This window comes from Epinephelus fuscoguttatus, linkage group LG19, assembly GCF_011397635.1.
Source record: "Epinephelus fuscoguttatus linkage group LG19, E.fuscoguttatus.final_Chr_v1".
NCBI classification, from domain to species: Eukaryota; Metazoa; Chordata; class Actinopteri; order Perciformes; family Serranidae; genus Epinephelus; species Epinephelus fuscoguttatus.
Window position 1 is genome coordinate 41,054,294 of NC_064770.1, and position 26,290 is coordinate 41,080,583.

Genomic DNA, 26,290 nt, shown 5'->3' on the forward strand with positions numbered 1-26,290 from the left:
AGGTGACGCAGCAGTTGACCTTCATCACTCTTGTTTCTCTGAGATCAGTTTGACATGTCTGAACCTTAAAGACTTGACTGGACCTGAAATCAAACACCTGAACTCGACCTGAAGCTCAGCTCATCTCAGAGAGTAATGATGTGAAGCTGTGATTGGCTGTCTGTGACCTGTGGTGTAAAGACGACAGTATTCATCCTGTGGACGAGTTTATTAGATACCAGCAGATACAGACGGCAGCCGCCCATCAAATATTTACAAAAACTAAAATCATCAAGATTTCTCCAGCTGGTATTATTAATGCCTTTAATTAATATTCACACACACACACACACACACACACACACACACACACACACAGGCATAACAATAAAGATAAGTTCAGGTAAGAGGAGGAAGAGGAGCAGTGTGTGTTTCATCCTGAGTGTTTTCATCTACAGACCTACACTTCCTACCTATACTATGGTTATTGTGGTAACTATGGTAACTATCGTTACTGTGGTTGCTATGGTTACAGTTAGTTCTACTGTGGGGCCATAAACTGGCCTGTTTACCTCAGGACAGGTGAGGAGTTTACCTGTGCAGAAAATCTACAGCTGTTTGTTCAGTTTGTCTCATCAAAGTGCAAATATTCATATTAAATATACAAAAACACATCGTCAGCATATTAAAGACAACTTCCTGGGTTTCATCATGACGCTCGCAGATCTCCGTCTGAGTTCAGTGATTCACAAAACATTCTGTCAGAATTTAACATGTGTTTAATAATTAGTTGTTACGTGTTGTTGCAGTGCCCCCTGGTGTCATCCTGCTGTTTGTGCTTCAGGGTTTCTGTTGAAATCTCGGTCTGCTTCTTCTTCTTCTGTTGGCTCATCAGTGACGACAGTAACAGGACGTCAGCGGCGACAGTAACAGGACGTAAGTGATGACAGTAACAGAAAGTTAGTGACGACAGTAACAGGACGTCAGCGGCGACAGTAACAGGACGTAAGTGACGACAGTAACAGAAAGTTAGTGACGACAGTAACAGGACGTCAGCGATGACAGTAACAGGACGTAAGTGACGACAGTAACAGAAAGTTAGTGACGACAGGACCAGGACGTCAGCGATGACAGTAACAGGACGTAAGTGACGACAGTAACAGAAAGTTAGTGACGACAGTAACAGGACGTCAGCGATGACAGTAACAGGACGTAAGTGACGACAGTAACAGAAAGTTAGTGACGACAGTAACAGGACGTCAGCGATGACAGTAACAGGACGTTAGTGACGACAATAACAGGACGTCAGTGACGACGGACTGACTTCCTGTTTGGTGACATTTAAAGTTTTATTTTTCATCCTGTTGCTGAGTCGTAGTTTTGACGGCTCAGATGAAACATTCAGACCACAGACTGTAAATAAAAACAATCACATGACAGCAAAAACATCTGGACGGCCCCCTGCTGGCTGACTGTCATACGCCCCGGCCCTCCATGCCAGCTGAGGGTCGGTTCAGGTCGTTCTCATCACGCTGATGTTCAAATGGTTTTAATTTGTTATCTGATGTTAAAAGTTGGAGTGATGTCACGACTGGCAGCTGTGCGAGCCAATCGGTGTGCTCGTCATCAGTGGTGCTGCCCGTTATTGGTTGAATGTGTATGTGGGCATGAACTCGACATGGACTGTATCTAGATATTTTAGCTGAAGGAGGAGACGGAGACACGTCGTCTATCTTTATTTACAGTCTGTGGGTCAGATGGTTACCAAGCAACCAGCAAGCGAACGTTTGTGTGTGTGTTTGTTGTTAGCTCTGTTAAACAGGAGGAAGCTGGTGATCATATTAACAGACAGTTACAGTTCACTGATCAATAAATAAAAAATAAATAAATAAATAAATATTATTAATTATAGACAGGGGCCTGAAACCAGTCCGTCATCCAGTGGAAGTAGCTGATTGGTCAACACATGAAGAGAGGCGGGGCCAGAGTCAAGACTGTCTGATTGACTCCACAAACTGTCCTGCACTGTGATTGGCTGTTGTGACCTGATCGTGGAGTGACATCACAGGTTGAGTGAGTTCAGCGCTGTCAGAGGTTTGAGGACTGTTTGATGCTGTGGAAGGATACTCTGCTTGGTGAGGTGGGCAGTGACGTGGCGCGCACTGTCCGGCTCCGGAAGGAGTGACGGTCCTGCCAACGAATCCAACGCTTCCTGACCGCAGAGCGCACCTGTACACAGACAGACAGATGGACAGACAGGCAGAGACAGACAGAGACACAGACAGACAGGTCATTGGTCTGTGTGTGTAAATATGTTTCATTATCAACAAAAGGTGTCTGAGTTTTGAACCGTGTGAACGACAGGTGACAGAAGATCATTTTACCTCACTGTTGAGAAAACAGTAGAAAACAGAGACAAAGAAACCCTGTGGAGACAAACACAAGGACAGAGTCAGCTGCTAACAGTGCTAACAGTGCTAACAGGACACTGTTAGGATCCTGGTAACACTGTTAGCATATTATTTACTCTATTAGCAGCCCATTAACTCTAATACCAACCTGTTAACATTGGTAGCATCCTGTTAGCATCTTGTTAAGTCTGTTAGCATGCTGTTAGCATCTTATTAACTCTGTTAGCATCTTGTTAACACTGATGACATCTTATTAGCTCTGTTAGCAGCCCATTAGCTCAAATAGCAACCTGTTACAGGATGCTAACAGTGCTATGAGGATGCAAACAGAGTTGAAATGGTGCTAACAGGATGCTAACAGAGTTAATAAGATGATAATAGTGCTAACAGGATGCTAACAGTGCTAACGGGATGCAGAGTTGAAATGATGCTAACAGTGCTAACAGGATGCTAACAGAGATAATAAGATGATAATAGTGCTAACAGGATGCTAACAGTGCAAACAGGATACTAACAAACTTAATAAGACGCTAACAGCGCTAATATGACGTGTGGAGTTAATCGGGCCATTATGAAGTGAGCTGGACTCTGAAGTCAGTTGTCAAAGTGGTCACACAGCGGTACTGCAGTTCAGAGGTCCGTCATGTGACTTCACGGGGCCCAAAAATACTTTTCCCATAAACTTCCATTGTGAGAGAGATGTCTGTAAATCAGTGGAGACATTTTTTGAGTGTGGGGTGTGAGGATTTGATCCATTCAGTCTGAGAACAACTACAAGAGCCACATGATTAAATTATTTTACACCCGTTCATGTTAGCAGAGCGCTAAACAGGAAGTCAGCTGCTCGGTGGGACCGATGATGTGGAGGCATCGTCGATCATCCAGGTAACTTTATACGACAGAAACAGCTTTATCAGCTCCATGCTCACTGAGTGACTTTAATAAAAATGAACAAAGCTCTACTTTCAACGCTGTACGGACGTCTCTGTGGACGTCCAGGGTTACATTTGGCTGGATCAATGTACAACACTGGGACTTCATTATTGTCTCCTGTGAGGACGCTGGGACTTTATGATTGTCTCCTGTGAGGACACTGGGACTTTATTATCGTCTCGTGTGAGGACGCTGGGACTTTATGATTGTCTCCTGTGAGGACACTGGGACTTTATTATTGTCTCGTGTGAGGACGCTGGGACTTTATGATTGTCTCTTGTGAGGACGCTGGGACTTTATTATCGTCTCGTGTGAGGACGCTGGGACTTTATGATTGTCTCTTGTGAGGACGCTGGGACTTTATTATCGTCTCCTGTGAGGACGCTGGGACTTTATGATTGTCTCTTGTGAGGACGCTGGGACTTTATTATCGTCTCGTGTGAGGACGCTGGGACTTTATGATTGTCTCGTGTGAGGACGCTGGGACTTTATTATCGTCTCGTGTGAGGACGCTGGGACTTTATGATTGTCTCCTGTGAGGACACTGGGACTTTATGATTGTCTCGTGTGAGGATGCCGGGACTCTGTCAGACATTGACATAAACTGTTTTATACCTTATTACAAACTTATTGCTATAAAAATGAACCCATTGTCCCCATTTGAGGACATCATATTTGTCCATACTGCTTCCTGTTCAGAGACAAGGTTTAGTCTCTTACAGTCTTCAAGTCTCAGTGATCCCAGATATTTGCGAGACATTAAATCTGCAGACCAAAGACGAGCCACAGTCTCAGGAGGACATGAAGACGATGCAGTGAAACGTGTCTGAGAATCCTTCAGAGGACACTGCAGAGTTTAAACTGTTAGTAAAGTTTACAGTAACAGAGACATTTGTCCTGGTGGAGGACAGACTGGTGTCTCTATTACTGTCCTGGTGGAGGACAGACTGGTGTCTCTTATCACTGTTCTGTTGAAGACAGCAGCCATCGATCAGAATTTAAGACGACCATGTTCCTCCGTGTCACTTCCTCTTTTATCCTCTTGGACGGCGGCCATGATGACAGTCCAAATATATCTGCTAATATCATGTCGCCTGCAGCCCAGAGCCTCTCCGCTGACATCACATCCCATACGCTGGGAAAACAAGTCCACCACAGAACAATACTCATCACTGCTCCACTACACCCACTGTCAGAGTTCCTCCACCTGCAGCTCCACCTGCAGCTCCACCTAGTTGTAGCTCTAACAACACATTTATCTTTCACCACATCTCTTCTTACTTCACCACGTTCACAGCTCGGATCTCTGTGAGACGCAGTGATGGACAAAGACAAAATAACTATGACGTGCTCGTCCATCAGGACGCGGCGCTGGATGTCGTCTACTGTGACACAGAACATGTGGCACAATGATCAGCTGTTGTTCCTGATATGAGCGAACACTCTGTGATGACGGGTCAGACTGTGATGTGTCCGATATCATGTGGTCTGATGGTGGTGGTGTGTGTGTGTGTGTGTGTGTGTGTGTGGGTGTGTGTGGGTGTGTGTCGGGGGGCAATGGGGGGTCAGGGTTACTACAGAGATGAGGTGGACCTGGAAGGACTCCAGGATGGAATTGAAGTAGATGAAGACGATCTGAGCGACCTCATCTTCTCCTCCAGGATTCACAAAGAACAGCATGTAGGTGATACCTAACAGAGGCAGCAGCACTAGAGTCGCCTTCACCGCCTTCCTGCAGAAACAGCACCACAACAGGAGTCATGAATTGGTGATGATGAACACATGATGACACAACACAATGTCATACAATCAATTAGGGCTGGACGATTATGGCAAAAATAATAATCACGATTATTTTGATTGATATTGAAATCACGATTAATAAACACGCTTATTCATTGATTTCAAAACTCCACCAAAACTCAACTTTAATTATAACTTAAAAGAACAGCCAGAAATAAGTTAGTAACAAATAAACAAGTAAAAAAATAAAAATAATAATAGTAAATTAAAATAATAATAGCAATAAAAACAATAAATAAAAATAAATACTAGGGCTGACCCAAATTCGACAGCACGGGATTCGATTGTGAAAAAAAAATCGAACATTTGGCCTTTTTTTTTCTCCCGTTTTTTTGGGGGGACCTTGAACACAACACCATCTCCGACAAGGAAATAGAAAGCCCGACGTGCAATGAATGGAGACCTATTATCCTGCTTGAACACAGACGACTAAATTCTTTCAACAATGTGACTCAAAATAATAATAAAATAGATTTTACTGATGTAAAATAATATGCTGATGGTGACATTTTCCACCAGTCTGGTGTCAGTGACACATGCTGCTCTGAGTCGTGCATCTGTCTGCTTGCGCTGCAGTGCGCCGAGGGTTTTCATTTTTAGTGGTAAATCAAAAGTTAAACACTACTTATCAGCAACCAGAAGTGTTTTTTTGTTTCTGAATATTTTTATCTTAATTCTAGGGTTGCAAGAAACTACGCTTTCGCCAGAATTTGTAAGTTATGAACTTTTTATAAACTAACTTAACTAAATTAACTTTTTTGGACTTTTTTTCCCGCTCGTGTTGCCTTGGAGGGCAGACACGACAGTGCGACAATGACAGATGACTGAAGTTGTCCTACCTTTCTTCTCAACCAAAGGCTGCCTTTCGGCCATGTTCTCAATCGCTCACTCCACATATTATTGATCCACACACGTCACACGCTTGCTGCTGCTGCACATAACACAGGTGCATTCACCTACATACACGCCAATTGTTTTTCTTCGATTATAATGTTTTTATGATCGTGAGAAGCCAAAATCGAAATCATAATTAAAATTCGATTAATCGTCCAGCCCTACAATCAATCCTGTAACTCTAAGGACACAAGTCAGGTTCTCCAGGAAGTCTCCTGATCTGTCTTTGATACTGACACTGACAGTACAAAGTCTTTAGGGTCAGGTAACCTGAGTAACCTGGTTCACCTGAGCGTCTCCACAGAGATTGTGATGTGTCTGACCTTGTACCTGTTCTGGATGGTCTGTGAGGTGTCTGACCTCGTACCTGTTCTGGATGGTCTCTGATGTGTCTGACCTCATACCTGTTCTGGTCTCTGATGTGTCTTGACCTCGTACCTGTTCTGGATGGTCTGTGACGTGTCTGACCTCGTACCTGTTCTGGATGGTCTGTGACGTGTCTGACCTCGTACCTGTTCTGGTTTCTGAGCTGTCTGACCTCGTACCTGTTCTGGTCTCTGATGTGTCTGACCTCGTACCTGTTCTGGATGGTCTGTGATGTGTCTGACCTTGTACCTGTTCTGGTCTCTGATGTGTCTGACCTCGTACCTGTTCTGGATGGTCTGTGATGTGTCTGACCTCGTACCTGTTCTGGATGGTCTGTGACGTGTCTGACCTCGTACCTGTTCTGGATGGTCTGTGATGTGTCTGACCTCGTACCTGTTCTGGATGGTCTGTGATGTGTCTGACCTCGTACCTGTTCTGGTCTCTGATGTGTCTGACCTCATACCTCTTCTGGATGGTCTGTGATGTGTCTGACCTCGTACCTGTTCTGGATGGTCTGTGATGTGTCTGACCTCGTACCTGTTCTGGATGGTGTGTGACGTGTCTGACCTCGTACCTGTACTGGATGGTCTCTGAGGTGGTCGATGCCCTCAGTTTGGTCATGAGGATCCGGACAATGTTGAACAGGAAAACAAAGTTGATCTGAGGAGAAGCAGAGACAGATCAGAGGAACTCAGCAGGTTCACCATCTGAAGATCCTTCACAGGAAGTTACTGAGAACTGGATTCTGACTGACGCTGTTCTCCCACAATGCAACACACAGAACAAGTCACTCTATATCTCTACAGCTCTATATCTCTCCAGCTCTGTATCTCTACAACTATATATCTGTACAGCTCTATATCTATAAAGCTCTGTATCTCTACAACTATAAATCTCTCCAGCTCTGTATCTCTCCAGCTCTGTATCTCTACAACTATATATCTGTACAGCTCTATATCTATAAAGCTCTGTATCTCTACAACTATAAATCTCTCCAGCTCTGTATCTCTACAACTATATATCTCCACAGCTCTGTATCTCTACAACTATATATCTCTACAGCTCTGTATCTCTACAACTATAAATCTCTACAGCTCTCTGTCTCTACAACTATATATCTCCACAGCTCTGTATCTCGACAATTATATATCTGTACAGCTCTATATCTATAAAGCTCTGTATCTCTACAACTATAAATCTCTCCAGCTCTGTATCTCTACAACTATATATCTCCACAGCTCTGTATCTCTACAACTATAAATCTCTCCAGCTCTGTATCTCTACAACTATATATCTCCACAGCTCTGTATCTCTACAACTATATATCTCTACAGCTCTGTATCTCTACAACTATAAATCTCTACAGCTCTCTGTCTCTACAACTATATATCTCCACAGCTCTGTATCTCGACAACTATATATCTGTACAGCTCTATATCTATAAAGCTCTGTATCTCTACAACTATAAATCTCTACAGCTCTGTATCTCTACAACTATATATCTCCACAGCTCTGTATCTCTACAACTATAAATCTCTCCAGCTCTGTATCTCTACAACTATATATCTCCACAGCTCTGTATCTCTACAACTATATATCTCTACAGCTCTGTATCTCTACAACTATAAATCTCTCCAGCTCTCTGTCTCTACAACTATATATCTCCACAGCTCTGTATCAACTATATATCTGTACAGCTCTATATCTATAAAGCTCTGTATCTCTACAACTATAAATCTCTACAGCTCTCTATCTCTACAACTATATATCTCCACAGCTCTGTATCTCTACAACCATATATCTGTACAGCTCTATATCTCTACAACTATAAATCTCTCCAGCTCTGTATCTCTACAACTATATATCTCCACAGCTCTGTATCTCTACAACTATATATCTCTACAGCTCTGTATCTCTACAACTATAAATCTCTCCAGCTCTGTATCTCTACAGCTATATATCTCCACAGCTCTGTATCTCTACAACTATATATCTCTACAGCTCTGTATCTCTACAGCTATATATCTCCACAGCTCTGTATCTCTACAACTATATATCTCTACAGCTCTGTATCTCTACAACTATAAATCTCTACAGCTCTCTATCTCTACAACTATATATCTCCACAGCTCTGTATCTCGACAACTATATATCTGTACAGCTCTATATCTCTACAGCTCTGTATCTCTACAACTATATATCTGTACAGCTCTATATCTCTACAGCTCTGTATCTCGACAACTATATATCTCTACAGCTCTGTATCTCTACAACTATATATCTGTACAGCTCTATATCTCTACAACTATATATCTGTACAGCTCTGTATCTCCACAACTATATATCTCTACAGTTCTGTATCTCTACAACTATATATCTGTACAGCTCTATATCTATAAAGCTCTGTATCTCTACAACTATATATCTCCACAGCTCTATATCTCTACAACTATATATTGCTACATCTCTGTATCTCTACAACTATATATCTCTACAGCTCTGTATCTTGACAAGTCTGTATCTCTACAACTATATATCTCTAATGCTCTGTACTCTACAGCTCTATATCTCAACAAGTCTGTATCTCTAAAGCTCTATATCTCTACACCTCTCTTAAGGGTGGACTGGGTTATATCAAAGTTGGAGTGGGTGTATTTAAGATGGAGTGGATGTGTTTAAGGTGGACTGGTTATATATAGAGGTGGACTAGTTGTATTTAAGGTGGACTTGATGTATTAAAGGTGGAGTGGATGTGTTTAAGGTGGACTAGTTGTATTTAAGGTGGGGTGAATGTATTTAAGGTGGAGTGGATGTGTTTAGGGTGGACTGGTTGTGTTTAAGGTGGACTGGATGTATTAAAGGTTGAGTGGATGTATTTAAGGTGAACTGAGTGTATTTAAGGTGGACTGGATGTATTTAGGGCGGCACGGTGGTGTGGTGGTTAGCACTCTCGCCTCACAGCAAGAGGGTTGCTGGTTCGATCCTGGGCGTGTTCTCCCCGTGTCAGCGTGGGTTTCCTCCAGGTGCTCTGACATGTTCTCCCTGTGTCAGCGTGGGTTTCCTCCAGGTGCTCCAGCTTCCTCCCACAGTCCAAAGACATGCAGGTTAATTGGTGACTCTAAATTGTCCGTAGGTGTGAATGTGAGTGTGAATGGTTGTCTGTCTCTATGTGTCAGCCCTGTGATAGTCTGGTGACCTGTCCAGGGTGAACCCTGCCTCTCACCCAGTGTCCGCTGGGATAGGCTCCAGCCCCCCCGCGACCCTCAAGAGGATGAAGCGGTTAGAAGATGAATGAATGAATGAATGGATGTATTTAAGGTGGAGTGGGTGTATTTAAGGTGGACTGGATGTGTTGGTACCAGTAGGACGAGGATCATGGGACCTTGGTAGATGTAGTCTGTATAAACACCCGCCTTCTTTCCAAACCAGCACCTGTCAATCAAAACACAAACACTAATCACGCCAGCTCTGCTCCTCCATCACCTCCTCCTGTTTCACCTCCTCTCTCCTTGTGTCCTTTCCTTTCCTTTCCTTTCCTTTCCTCCTCTGCTCCACTTCAGGTGTGAGGGACTAGGACACAAGGACAGGAGGGGAGGAAAGGAACATGTTCATGACTCTGATCATGTGACTTACTTCTCGTTGTCGTAGTAAAGTTTCCCGAAAGCCCATGCCACGATGATGGGAAATGGAATACCTGTGAACAGACAAACAAGTGGACAGGTAAAGTGCCAGGAGGACAGACAGGTGGACAGGTAAAGTACCAGGAGGACAGGAGGACAGATAGGTGGACAGGTAAAGTGCCAGGAGGACAGGAGGACAGATAGGTGGACAGGTAAAGTACCAGGAGGACAGGAGGACAGATAGGTGGACAGGTAAAGTGCCAGGAGGACAGGAGGACAGATAGGTGGACAGGTAAAGTGCCAGGAGGACAGGAGGACAGGAGGACAGATAGGTGGACAGGTAAAGTGCCAGGAGGACAGGAGGACAGATAGGTGGACAGGTAAAGTACCAGGAGGACAGGAGGACAGATAGGTGGACAGGTAAAGTGCCAGGAGGACAGGAGGACAGACAGGTGGACAGGTAAAGTACCAGGAGGACAGGAGGACAGATAGGTGGACAGGTGAAGTACCAGGAGGACAGGAGGACAGACAGGTGGACAGGTAAAGTACCAGGAGGACAGGTAGACAGACAGGTGGACAGGTAAAGTACCAGGAGGACAGGAGGACAGACAGGTGGACAGGTAAAGTACCAGGAGGACAGGTAGACAGACAGGTATACAGGTAGACAGACTGAACTGACCCCAGCCGATGCAGATGAACATCCACTTCCTGAGCTTGTCGGTGGAGTAGGTGAGGACGACGGCGGTGTGCAGGTAACACCCTTCACCAAACATCCAGAAGAAGTTCGTCACATGGAAATAATTATAACCTGCTGTCACCAACCTGCACCACACCTGAGGGAGGGGGGAGGGGATCAGACCGGGCTCCTACACACGGTGACGTCACCGTAACATCACTGTGAGCAGCTGGTCTCCATGGCGACAGTGTACCTGGTTGCTCTCGGTGACAGCGGGGTTCATGGTCAGCTGGACGATGAACCAGGTGGCGTTCCTCAGGATGAACGCAGAGATCAGGTTCCAGTGGATGATGTTCCTCAGGCAGCGGATACTCCTGTAACACACACACATACAGGAAGTACACACACTGTAATACACACACTGTGGACACGTCAGTCTGACTTCCTGTCGCGACTCTCTTCTCTTCTGAGAAATGTCTCTGGACAGAATCGACGTCTTCTGGACAGAAGTGTCATGTGTCTCAGTCCTGTCTCACACCTGGAGACCTTGTGATGTCACAGACGTCATCATATGTGATTGGTGGTGTCACTATGGTCACCATGGAGACAGTAAGTTTAAATCCACACCCACTCTGACCTGCAACCAGGAGGACAGAGGACAGAGGACAGGGGACAAGGGACAGAGGACAGAGGACAGGGGACAGTGGACATTGGACAGGGGACAAGGGACAGGAGGACAGAGGACAGGGGACAGGGGACAGTGGACAGTGGACAGGGGACAGAGGACAGGGGACAGGAGGACAGAGGACAGAGGACAGGGGACAGTGGACAGGGGACAGAGGACAGGGGACAGGGGACAAGGGACAGGAGGACAGAGGACAGAGGACAGGGGACATTGGACAGGGGACAGTGGACATTGGACATGGGACAGAGGACAGGAGACAGGGGACAGTGGACATTGGACAGGGGACAGAGGACAGGGGGCAAGGGACAGGAGGACAGAGGAGGAGGACAGGAGGACAGAGGACAGGGGACAGGGGACAGGGGACAGAGGACAGGGGACAGTGGACAGGGGACAGTGGACAAAGGACATTGGACAGGGGACAGTGGACAGGGGACAGTGGACAGTGGAGAGAGGACAGGGGACAGAGGACAGTGGACAGTGGACAGAGGACAGGGGACAGGAGGACAGGGGACAGAGGACAGGGGACAGGGGACAGAGGACAAGGGACAGGAGGACAGGGGACAGGGGACAGTGGACGGGGGACAGTGGACAGAGGACAGGGGACAGAGGACAGTGGACAGGGGACAGTGGACAGAGGACAGGGGACAGTGGACAGGGGACAGTGGACAAAGGACATTGGACAGGGGACAGTGGACAGGGGACAGTGGACAGTGGAGAGAGGACAGGGGACAGAGGACAGTGGACAGAGAACAGGGGACAGGAGGACAGGGGACAGGGGACGGGGGACAGTGGACAGAGGACAGGGGACAGAGGACAAGGGACAGGAGGACAGAGGACAGGGGACAGTGGACATTGGACACGGGACAGAGGACAGGAGACAGGGGACAGTGGACATTGGACAGGGGACAGAGGACAGGGGGCAAGGGACAGGAGGACAGAGGACAGGAGGACAGGAGGACAGAGGACAGGGGACAGGGGACAGAGGACAGGGGACAGTGGACAGGGGACGGTGGACAAAGGACATTGGACAGGGGACAGTGGACAGGGGACAGTGGACAGTGGAGAGAGGACAGGGGACAGAGGACAGTGGACAGGGGACAGGGGACAGTGGACAGAGGACAGGGGACAGGAGGACAGGGGACAGGGGACAGAGGACAAGGGACAGGAGGACAGGGGACAGGGGACAGTGGACAAAGGACATTGGACAGGGGACAGTGGACAGTGGAGAGAGGACAGGGGACAGAGGACAGTGGACAGGGGACAGAGGACAGGGGACAGGAGGACAGGGGACGGGGACAGTGGACAGAGGACAGGGGACAGGGGACGGGGGACAGGGGGACAGGAGGACAGAGGACAAGGGACAGGAGGACAGAGGACGGGGACAGGGGACAGTGGACGGGGGACAGTGGAGAGAGGACAGGGGACAGAGGACAAGGGACAGGAGGACAGAGGACAGGGGACAGTGGACATTGGACAGGGGACAAGGGACAGGAGGACAGAGGACAGGGGACAGGGGACAGTGGACAGTGGACAGGGGACAGAGGACAGGGGACAAGGGACAGGAGGACAGAGGACAGGGGACATTGGACAGGGGACAGTGGACATTGGACATGGGACAGAGGACAGGAGACAGGGGACAGTGGACATTGGACAGGGGACAGAGGACAGGGGGCAAGGGACAGGAGGACAAGGGACAGGAGGACAGAGGACAGGGGACAGAGGACAGGGGACAGTGGACGGGGGACAGTGGAGAGAGGACAGGGGACAGAGGACAAGGGACAGGAGGACAGAGGACAGGGGACAGAGGACACAGGACAGGGGACAGTGGACAGTGGACAGAGGACAGAGGACAGGGGACAGAGGACAGTGGACAGGGGGACAGTGGACAGAGGACAGAGGACAGGACAAAGACAAAGGACAGTGGACAGAGAGACAGTGGACAGAGGACAGTGGACAGAGGACAGTGGACAGAGGACAGGGACAGGGGACAGGGGGACAGTGGACAGAGGACAGAGGACAGTGGACAGAGAGACAGTGGACAGAGGACAGGGGACAGAGGACAGTGGACAGAGGACAGGGGACAGGGGACAGAGGACAGTGGACAGAAGGACAGGACAGTGGACAGAGGACAGAGGACAGGGGACAGAGGACAGTGGACAGGGACAGAGGACAGGGGACAGAGGACAGTGGACAGAGGACAGGGACAGGGGACAGGGGACAGAGGACAGTGGACAGAAGGACAGGAGGATAGAGGAAAGAAGGATAGTGGACAGGGGACAGACAGACAGACAGACAGACAGACAGACACACACACACACACACACACACACACAGACAGGTTACCTGAGTCTCATGAATAGAGTGAAGGCCAGCAGCAGAGCTCCCAGAGAGATACAGTGACCCAGATAATTTATGATCACAGCGACCTGATAATGGACCTTCGTCTTCCTCTGAAAATACACACACACAACCACACACACACACACACACACACAGAGGAAAGTTTCAGATGTAGAATCACAGTTAGTCCTGAAACATAACAACATGTGACAGCGTCCCATCAGAGGACTCGTTCTGCACACGTCACGTCACATAACAGGAAGTGATGACAACAGACACAGAACAGGAAGTGATGACAACAGAAATATATTGGTTACTCTGAGGCCTAGTCCACACGAGCGCGAGTATTTTTAAAACCGAACTTTTCTGGCCTCCAGTTTTTAAAAAATCTGCGTCCATACGAGCGGTGTAATAAGAATACCTCCGTCCACATAACACCGCAAATTCCACTATCAAGCAATGTAATACACATGCCAAAGCAGTATGTGGCGATGTAACTCCTAACTGAAGCCAATCAGAAGGCAGTAAAACGTCATTACCGGAAAAACAACAACAAGCGTACTATTATGCAGCAGGAGCAGTCTCTGTAACAGCACACTCTTGTGCCTCTGTTGCTGGATGTGGTTGAGTAGCGTTAGTTGTATGATACAGCCACAAAGTGCTGATATGCTGCTAAATAGCAGCAGTATTTTGTTTAGGTCCATCCTCAAATCGTCTCTCGCACACACTGGATCGGGTAATAACACAGCTGTTTTCTGTTTACGTCGCACACTGTGACGTCATACAATGGAGACGAGACAAAATAACTGCGGTTATCCTGTCCACACATGACTGCTGACACCAGAGTTTTCCAAAAAGTTCACCCTGGACTCCGGTTACAAATAAGTCCGGTTACAGGGGCCCAAAACTGCGGTTACGTGTTGGCGTCCGCTCAACATGGTACACAAAGGGTTAACAATCATTGGTGTCTACCATACGTCCAGCCTCTAACGTCGTATTGCTCATCGATTGGCTCTACCATTATTTTGGTAACATGTGATTGGTTCTCCCCAGCGCTGATCTCTCCACTGACTTTGTAGGTGCATGTCACCGTACAGTTCACAGCAGTTTGTGAGGGAACGACACATACATGCGCGTCACCGTTAGTGTGAACACGTGCCAGTGATCCGTGACTGTCTATGGTCCTGATATGTCGCGCGCACTGCGTACATTTCAAATTCGCATTCTACAAACAAACACGTGCAGATTTCACGGCTGAAAAATGAAACGCCAGCAGGCCCAGCACCAAAAAGAGTCACTGATGAACTGGATGTAAAGGAAGAAAGCAGATTTTGGTTGGTTCAGTAAAAAAGCTAAAAAAAATCGTATTTTCTGCCAACACCTGTTGATGTTAGGCTAAAAGTTAACTGAATGGCGCTCCGTGGCAACTCTTTGCTAGATAATGAGATGCTAACGAGCTAATACTAGCTGAGCTAAGTTTGGTAACTATTAGATCAATATTATATGCCAGATGACACAGTTCACATTAATGTTTGTAGTAAGATGACATGATAGAAACAGTCTGAATAAATAAAGTGTAAACACTATGAGAACGCAGGATTACTCGTGGTCCCTAAAGTCTCCAAAAGTAGATCAGGAGCCAGAGCCTTCAGCTATCAGTCTCCTCTCCTGTGGAAAGAGTACCTGCCCGCACGGGACACTCTAAAACTAAAGCGAGCGCCACCGCAAGGAGGCAGGGATCATTTCATTGGTCAACAATAAATTTGGCGTTCTATTGGTTGGGGGATTTTGACAGGGCTGTTACTAAAAAAAACACAAACAAGGGCAGGGCAGAAATCTGAGAACAAAAATTCTAGGAGCGCACAGTAGCAGCTTGAGCGCGAGGAGAAGAGCTGAAGCTGGAGCAGGAAATCTGTGCAAGCAACATGGTATCTGAGTGCGAGCACACAGTTTGAGCAGAAACAGAGTTGATCTGTGCGCAAGCAGAGGCTATTTTTTAGTTTTGTTTGTTGTTGTTGCTTTGTTTAAGCACTCTGGGCTGCATTTTTGCATGAATGGTGCTTTATAAATAAAGTTTATAAATAGAATTTATTATTATTATTATTTGAGTGCAAGGCAGGGTTTTGAGGGACAATATTACAAAATCTGAAATTGAAATTAATAAATAATGCTCTCAAATTGATATACCACTCTCTTGAATAAAGATAGGAAAAAAAACAACTGACTATTATCTTAACCCTATGGGCCCTAGGCGTTTTTGGTTTTTTACTGCCTTTACTTTTAAGCTCATATCACAGTCATTATAAAGCCTACATACACATGCTGTATATTTTTTTCAGGACAGTCTGGGCTAACCAGATTTGCCATCATTTCATGTCCTTCTATGTGCCTGTATTTTATATTAATTTTTATATCAATGAAAAAAACAAATCCGTGTGACTAAATTCTTACATTTTTACATGTATCTCACCATAGCAAGTTGGAAAGGGGGGTGGTGCACTTGTCCCCCTCAATGTATATGTGACTACGGCCCTGTCAGCATGCATAATTAGGCTACAGTTGTCTGTGTGCGCAAAGGTGAAGTCAACTGGACAATATGGAGATATTTGCATCTTGAAAGCCGGACTACAAATGTGGATAGACAGGGAGAAACACACACAAGCCTAAGACGTGGTAAGATACGATATTCCTCACTATATGAAGTGACTGATAACAAGATCTGTATAATGGATTGTGAAGAAATTCATCAAGTTTTTATTTTGTAGATAATTAATCTGGATTTATAGTGTGTTGGGATAACAGCACAATGATGTGTGTGGCATCACTGGAAAGCTCTGCTCCTGCGCTTTCATGTGATATGTGTGGCATTTCTGTGCGACCCTGCATTCGTGAGTAATCCATCCAACAGTAATGTGTGTGCAAAGCTGTATGAAAGCTGTTATACATCATTTTAGTGTAAATTTATCATTTTTTTTCGCTGTGAAAACATTGGACTACTGACAAGTGCTTGGTCTTGTCGGAAAGCTATGATTCCGCTGTTTCACGTGATATGCGTGGCTTCTCGCTATGATGCACAGTCACGAAGAAAATCCACAGAGAAGAACAGGTGTGAATTTGGACGCACTATGCGTCGTTCGGGCCCATAGGGTTAAGAACAAATACATCGACTCCTCAGTGCAGAAGGGGAGGAACCCGGCAGTCCCAGTCTGCCTTGAACACAGTGAAGCAACTGAGGCTTAAGATACACACAGGCTTGAGAAGGGAAAGGAGACCTGGCTGTGCTATGACTTGACCTAGCCAATACGTAAGGCTCCATACCACACAAGCTACTGGAGGCAGCACTGGTGCTATATGGTACAGTTCTTCACTGGTTTCACTCCTATATTTCTGATAGGAAATTTCAGGTCAGAATTGGGGAACATATCAGAGACAATTGATGTTGACTATGGTGTGGCCCAAGGCAATGTCCTAGGTCCTTTGCTTTTGTCAATTTACATGTTGCCATTGGGATCTGTCATCCATCATTTTGGTGTGTCATTTCATTTCTAGGCTGATGACACACAGCTGTATGTGTCTGTAAAGCCAGATCACCCAAATACCCTGTCTTATTTTGTTGACTGTTTGTCAGCTGTCAATGATTGGACGAGCCAGAACTTCCTAAAACTAAATGAAGACTAGACTGCGATCCTCCTTGTGGGCCCCAAAAAGTAAGAGGGACCTGGCTCTCACTAAACTGGGTCACACAGACACGACCTCTAGTAAGAAACCTCGGTGTCATTTTTGATTGTGATCTCAATTTTAAAGCTAATTTTAATTCATTAACCAAAACTGCATTTTATCATTTACGTAATATAGCTAAGGTACGACCTCTACTGAGCCAGCAAGATGCTGAGAAGCTTGTTCATGCTTTTGTTTCCAGTTGTCTTGACTATCATGATACTCTATACACTGGCCTACCTAAAACTGCCATTGCAAAACTACGGAGCATTCAGATCACTGCTGCCAGGGTTTTAACAAAAACTAGAAGAGAGACCATATTACTCCTGTTTTACATAACCTTCACTGGCTCCCAGTATCTTTAAGAATTGATTTTAAAATCCTTCTTTTGGTTTTTAAGGCTCTTGATGGCATCGCCCCCTCTTATATAACAGACTCCCTATCACCTTATGCCCCTCCATGAACCTTGAGATTCTCTGCAGCTGCTCTTTTATCTGTCCCTAATGTCACCACAGAAACCTTTGGGGAAGCTTCTTTAGCTGCTTCACCCGAAAAATAAGGAACAGCCTGCCTTTAAATATCAGACCTGCTGCTCAGTGGACAGTTTTAAATGACAACTGAAAGCATACCTTTTTAACATAGCTTATATCTGGCAGCTTTCTGTTTTAATATTCTTAATATGTTCATATATATATATATATATATATATATATATATATATATGTTTTTTTTGTTTGTTTTTTACTTACTCTTCTCTTTTCTCCTTGAATGACTGTTGTATAATTGAATGGATTTATTTCTTTGCTGTTTGTCTCTGCTGTCTGAATTATAAAGCACTTTGTGCTGCATTTTGTGCATGAAAGGTGCTATACAAATAAAGTTCATCCATTCATTCATTCATTCATTCATCATGTCCAATCCCAACATTAAGAACCTCATCATGGATTATTACAACAACTTTAATCTGAGGTTCACATCTGGGACAGTAACATCTGACCAGCATCGGCTCAAGAAAGGTATCATCACTGGATGTACAATTTCAGTGACCCTATTTGCTCTGGCCATGAATGTGCTGGTGAAGTCAGCTGAAACAGAATGTAATGGCCCCAAAACCAGGTCCGGAGTTCAGCAACCCCCCATCAGAGCCTTTATGGATGATCTGACAATAACAACTGTGTCAGTCCCGGGAAGCAGATGGATTCTCCGAGGCTAGGACAAGCTAATCACATGGGCTCGGATGTGCTTCAAGGCAGAAAAATCAAGGTCCTTGGTTCTGAGAAGAGGGAAGGTGACAGACCAGTTTCACTTTTCCATTGGAGGAACTCAAATTCTCCAGAGAAACCTGTGAAGAGCCTCGGGAAAGTCTTTGACTGCACCCTAAAGGACACGGCTTCCTTTAGAGCAGCAAACCAAGGACTGGAGGGATGGCTGGCAGCTACTGACAAATTGGGCCGACCAGGAAAATGCAAAGCCTGAATTTACCAGCATTTTTTAATATATATATTTTTCTTTTTTTATTTAATTTTTATATAGTTTACTTTTATATACTGAGGGGAAATTCAATTGCTGTCAATTACACACAAGTCCAAAAGACACACACATGCACAAACAGCACCTATGCATGCACAAAGTGGAGAGATGTCAGAGTGAGGGGGCTGCCCTTGGTCAGGCACCCTGGGCGGTCCGCGCTCCATATTTGGTCTGGACAGGGACTCGAACAGGCGACCCTCCAGTTCCCAACCCAAGTCCCTATGGACTGAGCTACTGCCGCCCCGGCATGAAATCCTTCCTACGATATTGTGGCCACTGCTGATATATGAATTTTCACTCTCCACTGTCAAAGGGTCTGAGAGCAGGGTTAGCAGCCACCTCCAAGGGTGGTTGGGATTGCCCAAAAGCCTGAGTAGCATTGCCCTCTACAGCAACACGAACATGCTGGTACTCCCCATCAGCAGCCTCTGTGAAGAGTTCAAGGTCAGCCGAACGAGGGAGGTGCTTCAGTACAAGGAATCCAGTGGTCCGAAGGTTTCTCAAGCTGACATTGAGGTGAGGAAGGGGAGGAAGTGGAGGGCACAGGAGGCTGTGGAGCAGGTGGAGTCAAGGCTTTGTCAGCTCTGGTGGGATCTGTGGCAACCGGCTGTGCAGGATTGGGTAGTATTCCAACAACCAGCTACAACAATCTAAAAGGCAAGGAGAGGCGGGACCTGGTCCAAAAGAAGGTGCGAGCAGGGGTCAAGGAGATGCGTGCAAGCCAGATGGTGGGACTGAGGCAACAGGGAAAATGGACTAGATGGGAACAAGCATTAGACAGAAAGATCTTATGGGCCGAGTTGTGGAAGGCTGAACCTTAATCCATCAAGTCCCTCATCCAGTCAGAATACGACATCCTGCCCAGCCCATCTCACCTCTTCTGTTGGGACAAGACAGAAACACCAGCATGCACCTTGTGCCAAGGAAGAGGAACTCTGGAGCACATTCTCAGCAGCTGTCACAAAGCACTTGGTGAAGGCTGCTACCGCTGGCGCCATGATTAGGTGCTGAGGGTGGTTGCTGAGTCCATCTGTGCCCTGGGAGGAGAAGACGGAGGATGCTAGCAGGGGGAAGAAGGAGAAGTATACAGAGCTGGTGGAGGATTGGCGCAGAAGGGGGTTGCGTGCACAGTGTATGTCCACTGAAGTGGGGAGCAGAGGCTTTGCAGCAAGATCATTATGCAAGGCCTACAGCCTCCTGAGCATCACTGGAGCACGCAAAAGGGAAGAGAAGGTCTCGAGTTTCTAAATGCCACAGGGCATTTGAAACCCTCTATGACCCCAGGTACTTGGGAATCCTGTGAGTATTCCAGTTTCTGAGTTTTGTGTCCCTGATGTTTCTCAATGCCACTGGGTTTAAAGAAAACATATAATATAGGCGGATATTGTGAAAAAATTTGTATAATTGACTGTTTAAAGGGTTTCAGTTACCTCAATATTAGTCAGAAAGATTTACAATTGGGCTTGAATGAGAGCCAAGAAGGTCCCCTTTAAAATGACACCAAACACAATATTATAAAACACTGAAAAAAAGTCCTGACCATGAGCCTAAACCAGGATATGCACCAGCGTCTGAAATGCATTTTACTTTAGGGGGGGGTTCACTTCATGAACTGGTTACTGTGACACAGCTGCCACTCACCAAAATATCATCTACAGACATTTTCATTAATTATTACCAGGTTTTACCTCCTTTACCCCTTTTCCACCAAAGCAGTTCCAGTGCTGGTGCTGGTGCTGAGCTGGTGCTGGTTCTCAGTTGGTTCAACTCGCGAACCAGCTGAGAATCAGTTTGCTTTTCCACTGCTCGAGGTGGTTAGGGTGCCACGTCATTGCGTCACTGTATACGTCAGTTACGTCGAACAACAACAACAACAGTGGCGGACCACGTACTGGTGCAGCTGTTACTCCTGGTACTACGAGGCCTCATCGGCATCCAAACACAGCAGATACGTCGTATTTATGCTGCTCGACTAGATTTGTATGGACGGCAATTACGTTCCAGAAGACAGGTAATAACCTAACACGGTTTATTTCTTAGTAACACTGGATGTCAGATTGTTATGTTAGCCTTTGTTGTAAGCTAACGTTAGCTGGTAGAGCACAGCTAATTCACAATGCAAATGTGTAACGTTATGTGCTGTGTACTTATTTAGACAACTGAGGGCTTATTGTAGTTTCAGCTGGACAACAGAGGATGCTTAGCTCTGTGAAATGAACTCTACTATTTGAAATGTATGTAAACAAATTGTATGAAAATACAAGTCAGTGATTTATGTTTAACCTCATTTTCTTAACCCATATGCCTCACTAAGAACATTCTTGGTTTGTCACTTAATTTTCTTGATAGTTTTGGCTGTGTTCATATATATATATATGGCATCAATAGAACGTAATAAACTCAATAGAATGATATATTACACTTCAAATGTGCTGTACATTTCCTTATACATTAAATGTACAGCACATTCACATGCTATGAATGCAGATCTGCAAGACCCTGTATGCAGATCTGCACATACACACATTAATGTACAGACACTCATGTGCATACACATTTATTTTTCAATACAAGCAAAACTTTATTAAATGAGGCATAAGGGTTAAATAGCATGATGGATATTGATTTTAGTCTTGATCACTCTCCACTCAACATGCTTATTTACCTTTTCATTTTTGTCCTACCCCATGCAGAGCTGGCTCATGAAGCACTTTAGGGACACTGGCAGATTGACCCCTGAACAACACACCTATAACTACAGATTAAGCAGTGCACAGTCGGTTGTGGAAATGGCTTTTGGGAGATTGAAAGGACAGCGGTGGCGCCTCCTAAAAACCTGCCATTCAAATGTTTGTTATATTTAGTTCTGGTTGTGTATGCTGCACATGTTTTGGCTGCTACTCTCCATTGTTTTTGCTGTTTTGTTGCTGCTTACCTGACTCCTTTTACCTGTGTTTGCTGGACTACTTCATGTCACCAATACTGTTTCATCCTTCAGTTCAATAAATTCATATAAATGATTGTGACTGTCATGGTCTCATTTCTTTATAAACACAGTGACTGAAGACAACTGTGAAAAGCATCTTCATAAATGGGTAACCTGTTGAGGTCTTGACTTGTTTTTACTAGCTTTACTTGAACTTATTACACAGTTAAATTGTACATCATTAAGTGAAAACATACAGAAGCAGACATGTCTCTTTAGAAAGGAATGTATTTAAATACAAAAAACATGGTAATGATAAAAGTGACAACTGTGCATTGAATGTGCAAAACTAAAGCTTCCCATGAAGAAACACACTGGTGTCAGTCTCCAGCTTCTGCAGCAGGGCATCATTCAGGTCCTTGCTGTGCTGCAAGAACCTCTCGTCTGCCCTCTCCAGGTATTCAACCAGCTCTCTATTGCTTCCTCTTCCCTGTGTACAAGAATAGAAGAATCAGTTTAAAAGTTTGTCATAAGTCATAAGTAGAAAAACACAGGTTCAGCAGTACAATGTAACAAACATGTCAGCTCAACAATCAGCACTAGTCTTACGACACAGTGCACAGACCTCACACTATATCGAAATCAGGATGTGAGTATAAAAGTAACAGTGACAAATGTGCGTAGTATTGCTGATTTGAGCATGTAGCTGCCCTGGTTCAATGGCAGCAGCCATGGGTGGTAGGAGATTGTGTATGAATGATTGTTCATTTATCACAGCACATATTTATATTATCAAGTCATACTTTTAGGTATATCTCCATGTTTGCATGGTGTCTGGTGAGGCAAACTACTGGATAAACAGCACAACAACTCTTACCTGGTCTGGTCTGGTGGCTTTGACCTCAGCTGCTGGATGGTGTTGGCGAGCTGCAGTGGAGTAGCGATGTTAGCTCCAAGTTAGCATCGTCTTGTTCAATGGCAGATAACTCTGGAGACCACATGACAAACAGCGCTTTAAACAGTGACTCGTCCACTACACATTATACAATGTTTAGCCAACTGAAAGTGGAGCTGGTAGGTGAGCCCATGGCTAAGTAACTTGCTAACGTTAGCTAATGTTAGCAAGGCTAACCTGTTGATCAGTTAACATTAACCCGAGCAGACATCACAAACAACAGCTGTGTCCCAATTTTGGACCGCATCCTCCGAGGGACACGGGCCCTAAATTGGGACACAGCTGTTATCTGAAGAAACTGGTAAAACTAAACAACTATGTGCAAGGCGAAAATGTTTGAAAAGAAACTTACCGGGGTCCATTTGCGGCAGCATTACGCTTGCGTCCACCATCGCCTCCAGCATTCATTGCAGCGGCTGAGTGGCTCAATAACCCCGCCCCCTTCCCTGTGACATATGTGGTTCCTTCTTCTAGTCCAGCAAAGAACTGGTGCCACTCTAGAACCAGTTTTTCTGGCCCAGAGCCAGTTCTTTTGTCGGTCAAAACAGGAAAACCGGTTCCAAATTAAGCACTGGCCCAGAACCAGCACTGGAACTGCTTTGGTGTTAAAGGGGTACTTGAGTGGTACTGATATCTGGTCTGGCCCATGGACTACAGGTGTGATGAAGCTGGTGGATGGAACGAGAGTCTGCACCTATCAGACAGAACTCTGGGAAAACATTGCTCACAGGAAACTGACGACAGCCAGGTAAATAAATACCGTCTGCACGCCGTCTGTCCTTCAGCTGAACTTCCTGATCAGCCTAACGCTCACACACTGCTGACACACACACACACACACACACACACACACACACACACACACACACACAGTCTCTGGTCCTACAAGTGTCTCTGGGGACAGATGTGTCTCTGTCTTTGAGGACAAACATGAAGGATTTTCATCTGTGAAGATGAAGGTGAGAAATAGAGTCTGATTCGTCTGTGTCAATAAAGGTTATTGAAACTGTCATCATTATAAAGATGGTCATCATCATCATCACCATCACCATGTTCCATCTTCAGTCTGCCGCCATGGTTACAGGGACAGATGTATTATCAGCTGGAGACAGACAGACTTCTGAAAGGTTCAGGATCAGACGATCAAACAACGACCACACAATCATTTCTCTTCATTCACCAAACACACTGTTCACTTCCTCTGTGATGTCATGTGACTTCCTCTGTGATGTCATCACATGACCTCACACCAGTTTGAGTTAATAAAGTCACACTGATAGATTCTGACCTCAGAGATTAGACATCTTAAATTACTTTGTTCCACTTGAAGATGAGTTGATGTTGATCAGTGTATTGATCAGTGTATTAATCAGAGTATTGATCAGTGTATTGATCAGTGTACTGATGAGTCTCACCAGGATGATGATCTCGGTGCACTGACTGTAGTTTCCTCGAGGAGCCCAGCTGCCGTTAGACTGGCACTCTCTGTACACTCTGTCTGAAAACACACACAGAGACACAAATTAGACTGAAAACGTTCCACATCTGTACAGAAGAGAACCATGAGGAGCACTGGGAGCACTGGGAGCACTGGGGGCAGGTCTGTGTCTCATGTGTCAGGTTGGACTCTGGATGTCGAGGTCATCGATCACAGCTGATCTGTACAAGGCTGCAGAGTGGAGGTGGAGCTCGGTTGTGACGGATTTTGTACAATAGGCAGCAGTTTTTGAAAATGACAAGACTGTTCCAGTTTAGAAACCTATATTTATCGAGTATTGTGCAATGATGAAAGGATCGTGATTTTTTTATCCAGAACTTTGAGAGCTTGTTTTTATAAGGATATGACTGGATTTAGAGTAGTGGAGTTCGCAGTGGCCCAGGTTGATAAAAACAGTAAATAATATGAGATAATATGAGAGAGAACATGTACATTTTTGCAGCTTCTGTAGAAATATGATTTCTGAGATGCCTGAAATTTGCAAGTGTAAATTTGAGAATTTTGCTGATTTTTTTAACATGAAGTTTAAAGGTGAGGTTACTGTCTATCATAATACCAAAATATTTGTATTCGTTTACAATTTGAATTCTCTGTCCTGAAATAAAAACGTCAGGGTCTGTGTATGATTTGTTTGTTTTGGCAAAAAAACATAGCAACAGTTTTAGAGGAGTTGAGTTGTAAATGACAGTTTTTCAACCAGTTTGAAACATTGACCATGACCTCTGTAAGCTGAGCTGCAGCCTCAGAGTGGTCTTTAACTTTTACAGAAACCACAGTGTCATCTGCGTACATAACAACCTCACAGCCTTGGCACACAGACAGTAGCTCATTTATATATAAACTAAAAAGGATTGGACCCAAGATTGAACCTTGGGGGACGCCTGTAGCAAGATCTTTGAAAGTGGATTTTGTATTTTGTATTCTAACACACTGAGATCGGGAAATGAGACATGATTTGAACCAGCTGGAAGCAAACGGAGAGAATATTGCACCAACAACACCCCCTCTGTCCATTAGAGACTTAACCCTTTCAATAAAATACAGGGTTGCTGTTTCTGTTGAATGGTGGGCCCTAAAGCCATGCTTCATGGGATGAAGGAGCTGACTAGAGTTAAGATGAGAAATTAGTTGTTCTGCCGCCAATTTTTCAATAACCTTGGACATGACAGGAAGTATGCTAATTGGTCTATAATTTGATACAGAGTGAGGGTCAGCATTCTTAAAAATGGGAACAACAGCTGCGGGTTTCCAGTATTCAGGGAAACTGCCCTGGCCCTGAGTAAATGAACAGGCATGATCCTTGATCATAGCAGAGTCCACCTCATATACGTCCTTTGACCATTTGGGTTTGAGTGAGTCAGTCACCTTCACTACTTGACTTTCTGACACTCTTTCAAAATTGAAGATGGGCGCAGCAGGATTTGGTGCGTGACACTGTATTGCTGGTGTAAGGGAAAACTGACACTACTAACAATAGTAGCTACAGATTCTACAAAATAACCATTTAGGGCTTCAGCTACATTCGTCGGCTCATTTGTCAAAGTATCATTATTCCTCAGTTCAATCCAGTGTTGGGTAAGGGTTACTTTAAAAGTAATCAAAGTACGTTGCTGCATTACTTTCTAAAAAAAAAAGTAACCAGTTACTTTACTGCGTTACTCCCTGAGTAAAGTAACTCAATTACTTTAAAAGTACTCCCAACATTACTCCCTGAGAAAAGTAACTCAAGCACTTTTAAAGCACTTTTGAGTATTCTACATTTCCTATTGGGCAATGGACCACAGGGCGCTAAGCCTACATTTTTTTTGTCTCCAAAATTAAAGTTATGGACCACTTGCCCTTCACTGAGATCCAGTTCTCCCATCACAGCCGTCACTTTGACCAGTAGAAACACAGAACGATCTGCTGCCGTAGACAACTGTATGACAACAACACCCCAGTGTTTTTAATATTTCCT

At 45.1% G+C, this 26,290-nt stretch overlaps 1 protein-coding gene across 44 annotated transcripts in view; it reads right to left on the reverse strand.

The window, feature by feature from the left end:
- Nucleotides 1–201: 201 nt before the first annotated feature.
- The window catches only part of crhr1 (corticotropin releasing hormone receptor 1), a 44,241-nt gene continuing 18,152 nt past the window's right edge, over nt 202–26,290 (reverse strand). The window contains exons 5-15 of one of the 44 annotated variants that reach the window (XM_049560913.1): nt 24,251–24,333; nt 13,711–13,817; nt 10,936–11,056; nt 10,686–10,839; nt 10,020–10,080; nt 9,746–9,818; nt 6,917–7,046; nt 6,662–6,735; nt 6,592–6,628; nt 6,425–6,525; nt 6,016–6,387 (exon numbers count right to left, since the gene is read on the reverse strand). In XM_049560913.1, coding sequence (XP_049416870.1) covers nt 6,202–6,387; nt 6,425–6,525; nt 6,592–6,628; nt 6,662–6,735; nt 6,917–7,046; nt 9,746–9,818; nt 10,020–10,080; nt 10,686–10,839; nt 10,936–11,056; nt 13,711–13,817; nt 24,251–24,333 — 1,127 coding nt within the window. In that variant the 3' untranslated portion in view covers nt 6,016–6,201. Of the gene's footprint in view, nt 2,209–2,363; nt 2,406–4,916; nt 5,056–6,015; nt 6,559–6,591; nt 7,047–9,745; nt 9,819–10,019; nt 10,081–10,685; nt 10,840–10,935; nt 11,057–13,710; nt 13,818–22,255; nt 22,371–22,757; nt 23,143–23,187; nt 24,065–24,250; nt 24,334–26,290 lie in introns of those variants that run through there. The other 43 variants (XM_049560907.1, XM_049560906.1, XM_049560909.1 and 40 more) reach the window with 43 other exon arrangements.